This window comes from Pempheris klunzingeri, chromosome 2, assembly GCF_042242105.1.
Source record: "Pempheris klunzingeri isolate RE-2024b chromosome 2, fPemKlu1.hap1, whole genome shotgun sequence".
In the NCBI taxonomy this organism is placed as follows: Eukaryota; Metazoa; Chordata; class Actinopteri; order Acropomatiformes; family Pempheridae; genus Pempheris; species Pempheris klunzingeri.
The window spans coordinates 20,332,482-20,343,534 of record NC_092013.1 but is presented as its reverse complement, the minus strand read 5'-3'; the positions used below and the strand labels follow the sequence as shown (position 1 = coordinate 20,343,534).

Genomic DNA, 11,053 nt, shown 5'->3' with positions numbered 1-11,053 from the left:
CTGATGGGACGCTGTGTGAGGTGCGAGGCGGGCAGAAGAACGGTAGGTGGCGCTGATGACACACAAGTCCATCCTGCTGCTGCTGCTGCTGGTGGTGGTGGTGCAGAGAGCAGGCCATCAAGTGGACTGAGTAAATCTCTGAATACTGAATATGAAGTATAAATATAAATATGAATACATTCGCGTGCATGCGCTCAAATCACTAGAAACGTTTGTGCAACTTCATAAATCCTGAAAATATTTTGCTTTTATTATATTGCTTCTTAATCTGTTATTAAAATTAATTTAAATAAAGTTTAATCTCGTGATGTAAGTTGGGGACTTGAAAGCCATAAAATAAAAAAGGGGTATTTCAGTGATGTTAGTGGGCCGTGAGCCACGCTTTGTGTCGGTGTTTGGTGGTAGGTTGGTTGATTAGCGGAGTGAATCCGTAACTGGCCGAGAATTGCCGAATCATCTGTCCTGCCCGGACTGATGGAAGCGGCCGCAACGCCATGTTGGCGAAGTCTCTCATCTCTGTGAGGAAAAAAATGATAGAAAACATACTTGTCGAGAAGAAACGGTAGATCGCCGAGGGAAGTTGAAGATCGTGGCGATTATTTATTTTTGGAAGAAACGAACCGAGCCGGATCCGCGGAGGTTCCGGACGGGCGAGGGAGGCTAAACCTCCCACCGTCCCCATGAATAGCACCGCTGATCCGTACAGCGACTTTCCATGAAAAAAAAGACGTTTGTGTTGCTATTCGAGCTTCGTTATCCCAGTTCGTTAAAGGGATTTGGGGCCTGCTTCAAGAATCTGCTACGCTTGCTCTATGCATGCAAGCTAGGCGTTGTTTGTACCAGTATTTATTAGCGTATTGTTTTTATTTGTTGATTTTTTTGCGATGAGTTTGCCACCGAAAGTGGTCCCTAAACCCGCCGCTGTCGCAGTTAGCGGACCTGGAAGTGGCCCCTCTCCGTCGAGCCAACTGCGGGCTACCCTGACCTCCGTGTCTCTGCCGCCGGGAGCCCCAACAGCTCCTCAGCCCGGCGCAGTACCGCCACCTCAGTATCCTTTGACTTGGGTAACATGGAAACGACTTGTGATTTTATGCATTTTCACTCCTCCTTGTGTCAGCAACACACGCAGCTGTTTTATTAGTTATAGATAATATAGGTTGGATGCGGGGATGATGGTTTCGTTTGGAGGGAGCTGGGAGGGGAGGGGACAATTAGCTAGCTAAGCATGCTAACATTAGCCTATCAAGCCGGTTGTCAAAGCTAACGGAAATGTCAGTTGGGGTTTTTAGGGAGTTAACGCTACCCCACCGATTTTAGCCACAGCTGTGACTAAATGTGGCTGTCATTTGAATACGGTGGCTTTGTATATTAAGGAGAGATGAGCTGACATCATTTGCTATGGGAGAGCTCCTTTACCGGCAAGCTATCGGGCTTTCCACACCGGTTACCGGCTTTGTTCACTTATCGTTGTTGGCTAGCAAGGTGCATTAGCTTGGTTACCGTGCCAGCCAGTTGCCTCTGTAGCTAGCAAGTGCACAAGTCAGTGAATGCAACGTCGCAGAGCAGCAAAAGCTTCGTCCATTTCAGGGTGGCGACCTGTGGCTTAATAACGGGGCTAACGTTAGCCTGTACAAGGCCCGGTTTGTGGGAATTACACGTCCTTTCCCCGTTTCACATACCATTAGCTAGCTTCTGAGGAGGTGCTGCTGTGCACCTTGACAGGCCTGTCACAGCCTGGGCCGGTGAGCTCTGTGGATGACAGCCTGTAGACATTATCAGTATTAAAGTAGTTAGTTTAGCTGAGCTGCTTTAGTGGCCCACTGGACAGGTAATGACATATGGTCTATCAGATCATTATCAGCTGATAAACGTGTGTTTAAAATGTCTTCAGGGGCATAAAGTTACGTTGGATACTTGTTTGATTTGTCTCCAATTAAATAACATGCAGCATATAGGTAAATCAGTCCTTATTGTAGTGGTTTTGCACTGTCATCGCCCTGAAATCTAAGTTTACCCTGAGACAGACGAGCACTACTCTACCCTACTTTTGCTGGAGTGAAGTCACTCTGGTTATGTCACCTCTTGTTTTATTTACAGCACGGTGGCAGTAGTGTGAGAGAGAGGATTAGGTTGACATCTCCTGCCTTCCAGTGGCAGAGAGACTTTGTGACTCTTTTGTGATTTGACAGCGTCTGTTGTGGCTTAGCTTTGGGGTGTGATGCCTCAAACTGATTTCCTGCCACCCACGGCCTCAGCCGCCCTGTGTTTGTGACACCTGTGAGGGGCAGTAAGTAGCTGCTTATGGCAGGTGGCAGCATGGAACCCTGACTCGCACACAATGTGTTATTGAGGGGTTTTCCAGTTGTCTGAGTTAGATAAGTAAATGAAACAAACCGGAGTATGTAAAGGTCTCTTTTATCTCTTATGCCATGTCCTCTTTTGACCCTCAAGGCCTTTGAAGCAAGTTTGCTTAACCTACTTTCAGCTCTATGATTGTAAGTGCCTACCAGATGAGTAGAGAACTGCCCTCTGTCTATTGACTCAGTGTTTAGGGGATAGGGATACATAACAACTTGAATATCGGTAAATAGTTCTCTCTCAAGAAAGGAGACATCACACCTCTTTAGCATAGTTGTTTTATTTTGCTTTATAGTTTGTTGCGATCACTCTTGCTCAGATTGGTGTTAACATTGATTAAAGGGACTAGTCTGATTTTGTTCATCTATCTATCTATCTATCTATCTATCTATCTAGAGTCAGCCCAGATGGTTAACTACAGTGTGAAAGAATGTAATCAGAGGTAGAGATAATATCATGGACACTATTATAGACATATTTAGACAATTAAATTGTTTGCGGGGGGGCAGATACACTTTACACAATGCAACAGCTGTGCATGAAATTTTATGAAGTTTATTAACTGATAATCTGATTATTCTGGAGTTTGAAGTTTGTGGAGCTGTTGAATTTAATTGGATTGTACTGAATGCTCTTTTGTTGACTTTCTCTATGATAAAGTACTTAGTAGTAATTTTTTTTTTTCTTGTATTACATAACCATCTGTGCAGTCGGTGGGAGTTAACAAAAAGGATAAATTGTTCCAACATCATATGCGTGTATTTGCAGGAAAATGACACTAGTTTGCTTTGTCCTGGGACGTCCGTGTAATTTCCAAGATCTGGACCTCATTTTGGATGGCAGTGGACTACTATTGCATTTGATACTCATATCTATATTAAAATGGACCCTCTTGAGTGTCACCACTTGTCTGACCTCGCACTCTCTCTAGACCTCTGAGGTCAGGAGTGTGGGAGCATGTTATGTGCCGTCTGGCCCGGGCCCCCTGGTGTATAGGAATTCCCACTCGCAGGATGTTGGCCTGTGTGTTTGTGGAGTCCTGAGAAGCACAAGGGTTCAGAGAAGCAGGGTGGTGAGGCGTGTATTTGTGCAGTTCTGAGGGGGGGGGGGCAGTTTGTTTCTGTTCCTGGTTGCCAGAGAAATACCCAGCGCATGCGTCTGCTGCTGCACTTGTCAAACAATGGCGGTGCTGCTTAGCATTCAGAGCGAGAGGCCAAGGTGGCGCTTCCCACCATCTGCCAACAAAGGCCCAGGTCACCCAGCCTGCCTCAGCCCTCCCTCATTTCCTTCCATCCCCCCACAGCTCACCTCACCCCACTGCTGGCCCAGCTGAGAAAACTGAGGGGTTCTCCCTATTTTCCCTCTGCTCGTCCCCCTGGGCACCCCCTCCAACCCCCCAGCTTTCACGATACAGTACTTTCATCTCTCTTTGAAAAGGCTCACTCCTTTTTTTTTTTTTTTTTGTCAATTCGTTGTCTTCATGGTTTCTGTTTTTGTTGGAAACAAGGATGACAGCATTTGGCAGTAAAGAGCAGCGAAGTGTAATGTTACCTGCGAGCCAGACATGCAGTCACAGCCAGTGTTAGCTATGACACACAACCACGTAATGTATGTGCCCAGCTGGTAGGTCAGACAGCACAGTAGTCCTGTATTTCAGGACAGGTGTGTGCAGCCTGCACGAGAAGATATTCTCATGAGCATACTCACTGTGGGATGTTATAAATAAACTGCTGAGTTGTTATGAGCCAGCATGCAGGACTGTTCTTTCCAGAGAGGGAGTGGCCTGTTGAAGAAGACATTCTGTACACTGACAGTGCTTTCACACTGTTTTTATCTCAAGTGTCGTTCGTGCATCATTGTGGATATCATTTTCTTGATCCTTAATGAACACCTGTATTTTCTCTAGAAAAATCCTATTAAATACTACCAGTGATTATTGAATAACTCTCTAGTCACTTTGGTTTCAACTGTTCCCACAATTCTCTGTATTTACAGTGAACTCTTGTGTTCGGCGATCCATCCCACCCACGCTGCGACGCTGCAAGGCCGATGGTGGAATCGAGAACGTTCATGTCAATTTTTCAGCAAGTGCAACAGCTTTTGCCACGACAGTGCTAGTGTTAGTGTCAGAGCAAGAGTTTATGTCTTGCCTTTTTAATGTACAATGCAGTGTTGCACATGTTGCTAGAATACACTGCAGCTGTGTAGTTGCTTTATTTGTGCGAAGCTGAACGGGGTTAATACGTTTAGAATGGCAAAGCAGCTCTACTCAGGTGTCACAGCAGTTTCTGTCAGATTGTATTGTTGGTGTTGGTAATTTATTGAAGTCATTTGTTGTCACACGTTTCAGAAACTGAAAGAGAAACCATTTCATTTTCATTTTCATGGTGAAACATGAAATGGTTTGGTGAGTAATTGGTTACTATTACTAAATCATTCTGCCAAGTGTTTTTTGGCTAGGTTAGGTTTCATTGTTCAGGCTAGTGGCACTGTTGGCTGCGTTCAGTGCTGCTGCTGTTTTAGACATAAACCAGTAACCTGGCAGTGATGTATTCCTGGCTGCTGTTTCTTACTGCTGGCATGTGTTTCTGCCTTCACCGCAGGGTCCCGTGGCGAATTCTTTAAGTGTAATTTCCCTCATTTAATTTATCACACGTGTCTGACACACACAATTCAACATCACAAGTCATCATAATTTCATCAAACTAATTAATAGTTTCTGAAGTAGTTGTCACAGAAAAATAAAGGACAAGGTTGCGTCCACTATGGCTGGTTTCTGAATCACAGGAGGCATTTTCACATTATTTAACATACCTTGGCAGCATTTCAGAGATGCACAACAACGGCCTGTTGTGTGACTGTTTAATGGCTGCTAACGCAGTTTTGTCCTCTAACAAACACACATTGTAGACATACCGTTGAAAGTTCTCACGTCTCACTTAGAAGACCATCATTTGGAGGAATGCAAACTTGAGACAGATTAAAAAACAATAGGACCAAGCCTTCCAATAAAGCACTCTTTGTACGGGCCATGTGGAAGCGTCTCAGGCTTCAAAAATGTTTGTTCTATCCATGCCATCTTAATTTCTGCATCATGATCAAAGTGGAGCTTATAATATTTTCAGTACAATTCAGCACAACGATTTACCTTTACTTAGTTCATCCCTGAAAGGGCAATTGGTATTTTACATTTTTGCCTGCATCCACCTTTTTGAAGTGCAGATCGGCTGCCTGTTTTCTTCATTTTAAAACCAAACACGATCCTTCCTGTAGAAATGGAAAACCATTGTTGGTTTAAGATCTGGTTTGTTAAAGAGTTAAGTCCACCAACCCACCACGTATCATTCATACTGTAGTGAAAGAGCAGTCTCAGCAACAGCAGGCAGGCAGTGAGAGCTTTGTGAGCTCTGCTTTTATCCATCTCTGTTTGTGTGTGTGTGTGCGCATAGGCGTGAGTGTGAGTGTGAGTGTGTGTGTGTGTGTGTGTGTAAGAGCGGCCAGTGGGCCAGCAGGGAGAAGGAGGGTTTGTGTCTGCACCATCTGGGCCGTCTCCACTCACTTCCTGTGCCTCCACTCTGAACCCACTGCACTGAGATTTCCAGGTAGCCTGTGTCATTCAAAGGGGACATGGCATTAGAAATGCGTGCCATATTTATGTGACACCACACTTTTTGCTGAGGCAAAGAAAATGCATACATGTTATTGTATGGCAGTGCAGACAGTACTATTTGATTTAGGCGATGTTTGTCTGCAGAGTCGGCAAAAAGCGAGCTCACCTCTCACTCTGACCCTCTGTCTTGCCTCTTTTTCTTGGATATTTCATGTGATTCATTCAGGGTTGAGGTTGTACAGCTGTGATTCATTTCTCTCTTCAGTGATAGCTGATTACAGTTTACTGAGCTGTATCATCCTCCTGATGACGCCCCTGCTACTTGTAAGGCTGTACTTCCGCCTGGCTTCCCCTCTCTCTTCCTCTCACACACTCAGCACATTAGTGGCTTTACGGTAAGCTAATGATGAAGCAGTAGCCATAGCAGCTTTTCCCTCTTAATTGAGGCTTACAGGTCGCTGTAGGGTCCCGGGTCAAGGAGGAGTGGCTGACACTACCTTATGATCTTCTCTGAGCAGAAGGGTCAGAATGGGCTAGTTTTAGGCTGTGGTGACAAACTTGTTTTGGACCCAAACCCTGTTACAATGAAACTACATGGCGGTCTGGCCTTGTCTTGGCCGTGGGTAGGAACCTTGTTTAAAGTGTGAGAAGCTTTTCAAAATTTAAACACAAATATGGACGTGTGCTCAAATAAGATATCTCTGGTCCCTGTCTTCACAGTTTGAATAGCTGACATCCTTGAAGTGTAGTTAGTTTGGGGTTAGTTTGGGTTTGGGGTCAATCCTCCCTCACCTGAACAATGCATTTCCTCTCAGTCTCAGCAAGGGTCAAATGTGAATCACTCACCACTGGCGTAATTTTGTCCAGTCGGATGTTGCAGGTAATTTTTCAGCCACACTGACTCTTATTCCCTTGAGCAGTATCCCTGATGTAAGTCTTTAAGGTGACATTGTGTTTGCCCTCTCTCCTCAAGCGGAAAATTAATGGAGATCAAACTAATGACTAACACCTAATTAGCGCGACCAGCCACTTTCATGGTGGTGCCTGATACAGGCAGCAGGGCTTGACTGAAAAGTGTCTGCATCCATCTGGTTACCTGGACACCCACATGGAGGACATGACACGCTGTTTTCCCAATGTGATCACCTGCATATAAAGGTGCAGGAGCACTGGAATATTGCTACCACCAGCTGTCGGTCACCTAAATGAATGGACATCCATTCACATACACAAATCGCTGTGTATCTCCAATAGTCCACAAACTATTAAAGTGAAATTTTTCCACATATAGAATGACTTAAATGTCACTGTGCTGTGGAATACATTTTGTGTTCAGTCTATTCCAGGTGAAGGCAAGTGCTCGAACAGCATGCCTATTAGTTTGTGGCATAACAGCATTCTGCCGTGACTCTAGTTGTTTGCCTTCTGAGATAACAGAAATCTGCATGCTGGCTTGGAACCATTTGAATAATCTCTTGTTTTCACAAATTGGCTGCTGTTGTAAGAAGATCATGTCTACCCAAATCCCTGGAAGATTTACCTCTCTCATCTTACCTGATCATTTTAGCGTTTGCTTTTTCATGCCCGCGCCACTGCTGACAACAAACCCTGACGTTCAGTTGGATTTGTTCCCGCTATTCCAGCGGGTTGAACCCTGGTTTGACCCGCTGCCTTCTCTCTGTTTACAGTCCCCGACACAGTCGCCCCAGCCAGCCAGCAGTCACGTAGAGCCAACAGATCAGGTTGCCTCAATGTTGACGGCGCCCTCCCGTTTAATTTTTTCACCTACTTGTGTTGTATGTACCATATCAGGACTTTTAAGATGATGACAAGTAATTTATGAATCACTGAAAAACAAAACATGGAACTTGGATTTTTCTCAGTCTTCCTGGTACTCTTGGAACATCAAAACAAAGGATAAAAATTGTAAATACTATGTTGCCTATGGCACAGTTTAATTGTGCTCCTCCTCACCTAGACTATCATGTCAGTGTGGAGAGACTGAGCCTCTAATTACTTGTAATTTCTGTGTTGTGTGTGTGTGTGCGTGCTGTTTGTGGGGGTGGGCGTGTTGCTTTTCCAAATTCCCAGACAATGAAACAGATAATGCTTCCTGTTGTGCTTCTACTTCTTGCATCTTAGCCCTCTTTTTTTAAAAAAAAAATAGATTCTTTTCTCTCCTTATCTCCCTCTCTCCCTCTTGTGTCGTCGGCTATGAGTAGCTTAGCTGGCAGGGGGCCAACAGAGATGACAGCCCCAGCAGACTTTAGCAGGGTAAAGGAAGATGGCTTAAGGGGCCTAATTTACTCCGTCAGAAATGCTTGTCGGTTGGTCCGATAGTAAGTCTGATTAACGTTGGCTGCGTCCAGCGATTTCTTTTACTTTCTGAAACTGATGAGCTGATATTTACACCTGTTTCACGGTGTAATTGTTCAGGTATGCGGTCGTGAGAACATGCGCTAGGTTTGAACAACTTTCTAGCCTTTTTTCTTGTTGTTGCATAACAGTTTGTGGCAACAGCATGAATTTCTTCTTTTTGTAAATGTGCGTCAATACCCCAATATCACAGAACGGCGTCATACGAAACACTTCTAGTGAACCTGAGGAGAAGGGGAGGTGTGACTTGTGCAAAAGGAAGAAAGCCAGACGTTCGGTTTCCCATAAACCATGTGACCAGCAGCGTGTGAGTCTGTCTGTCACAGACAACTGCCTGAGCAGGTCACCAACCACAGGGCTTCCCCCTTTCATGTGGCTATTACACATTCCCTCTTTTGTCTCCTCTAACATCGGAGTGTCTCCCAACTGTCTCATTATTACATATTTCAGAGGCCTTAAAGAAAGTCGTCTGCTTTTGTGGTTTCTGTTCAGTGCCCAAAGTGATTCTAAAGCCCGGAGTGTTGAAGGTTTGTACAAGTGTTGTGGCGAGGGCTTTGTTTGACCTGTTATTCTAGCTTTAGTGGAAGAAAAAAAAGAGAGAGTAATAGTAGATGAAGCTTGTACCTTTGCTGTTCCTTTGCAGTTGTCTAATCCTCCGCTCTGTAGGTCCCTTTGCCTAAACTGGTCCAGAAATCCATTTCAGATTTTCCCTTTAACATTTGCAAAATGGTGAAGGTACATAGTGTACTCTGAGAGATGGGGCATTTTGGGCGGGGTGGGGTAATTGGGAGGAGGAGGAGGGGGGTTGGTGGGGGAGTCCGTCCTTGAAATCAAAATATGTGAGGGGTTGAGGGGTTTGAGGAATGCCCCTTGGATTTAAATCAACTAAATGTATTGTATAAAAAGACAGAAGTGTAGAATGAGGTATTTTCAGCAGAGTTTGTTAAACACTAAAACACACCAGATCAAGTCTCTTCTTCATGGGGTTCAGTTAGCAATATTTACACAGTGTCTCACACATGACTACCTGAAATATAATAGGAATTCTACCTGTTGAGCTGTCCAACTCTTATTCAGCATGAAACCTGCTTTTAGGGTTTTCCTTAACGTGCCTCTTTTCCAGAATCTCACGGGTTCAGCCATCACTGGACGACCGAATCTTCCCCACACAGCCTGGAGTCGCTGCAGTCTACAGTGTGAGTCATTGCTTGCAGCCCCTCTCACGCACATATCCACCTGTATGCTGCAGCGCACATACACAAAATGCACACTCCAGATACAGAAAACACATGTACAAACCTCGTATCTAAAGTACGTTTAACTGCAATGCATCTTAGGGTGAACAATACATTAGAAACACCTCACACAGAAGATTAGAGCTTCATGCAGAAATGTGTCAGAAGATTTATGAATGCAATGAAATTCAGCCCAGAAGAATAAACATATGAGGTGATCTCTCTTTTTTTTGAGGCACAGCACCCAACTGTTCAAGTTCAGAGTGGGAGAAATCCCCCGTTTCCTCCTAAAAACATTAAAACGTTTATGAAGGTAGGACTTATTGAATTTATTTTAAGTGTAAATCCCTTAAAGTGTTCCCAATAAACTGGTAACTGAATAAATGTTCAGTTCAAATATGCCACTGCGTTTGTAATCAGGATTTTTTTTTTTGACACTGAGCAATTAAAGAATACTATATTTTGAATACATTAACAAATCTCCGCAAAAGGTTTAATAGCTTTTATAGACGCAGTAAAAGTGTGTGCGTGTGTGTTTTTAATGAGATAAAGGAGAAGGCATGCTTGTTAGGACGTAATGCTGAGATCTGACCGCAGGAGGCCTGCTGTGGAAATGTGTCACCTCAGGGAACCTCTGCCATTCACTGTCTCTTTAAGGAGTTAATTAACATTTCCTGTATCAGATCTTTGTCATATTATTAGCATAATTTCTTTTTCTTTATTTAAATTTATTTCAAGCTGCTCGGGGCATCAGTATGTGACTTAAGGCCTTCAGGTAGACAATTGTGTTTGCTCACAGAAAAAACAATATCCTACATTTACTTTTCTATGGCGTCTTTGGCTGAACTTTGAGGCCATTTATTGTCTTGTTTTCAGTCCTCACTGACCAGCCGCCGCTATTGTGTCTCCCTGAAGACAAAAACAATCCTCCCTCCCCTCTCTGGACCTTGGCCTGGCGTGATAGTCCCCATCAGCAGCTGCACATTATGCTATACAATGATCCATGTTGAGAAAGCCAAATGTGCATTTACCTGGAGGGCAGTGATTTGTTAGTGGCCTTTGTAGACTTGGTAAGATACTGATTTGTGCAGATCCTACCATTAAAAGCATAGATACTTCTGAATACATTGTTGCACATCTTGGGAAAAGCTTTTACTACAGAAATTGGAAGATAGGAATATTGATTTCCTTCTTCCTTTTCATTTTATAGATTTTTTTTTTTTTTTTCTCATACAAAATGAATTGAACTGTCAAAATAAATATATTTGTGGCACTGACTGAGCTATCCTCGATGCTTTAATGCTAACATTGCAGCGGTTATTAGTGGGAAAATATTGGCTTGTGTGTGTTTGTTAGCCCCACGGTGCTTTTAGGTGTGTGCTCTCTGGCTTTTACAAGAATAGCAGTATACCTATATTATTTGACACCACAAAGGTGTTTCCAGTGACCATAACATCTCTGAAATGTAGAGGTG

The 11,053-nt window shown here is 43.9% G+C and overlaps 1 protein-coding gene across 6 annotated transcripts in view; it reads left to right on the top strand.

Annotated features, from left to right (window-relative positions):
- Positions 1-477: 477 nt before the first annotated feature.
- Positions 478-11,053, top strand: part of eif4g3a (eukaryotic translation initiation factor 4 gamma, 3a) — a 48,281-nt gene continuing 37,705 nt past the window's right edge. For all 6 annotated transcript variants that reach the window (XM_070838066.1, XM_070838074.1, XM_070838058.1 and 3 more), the window contains exons 1-2: positions 478-1,048; positions 9,468-9,540. In XM_070838066.1, coding sequence (XP_070694167.1) covers positions 885-1,048; positions 9,468-9,540 — 237 coding nt within the window. In that variant the 5' untranslated portion in view covers positions 478-884. The remainder of the gene's footprint in view (positions 1,049-9,467; positions 9,541-11,053) is intronic.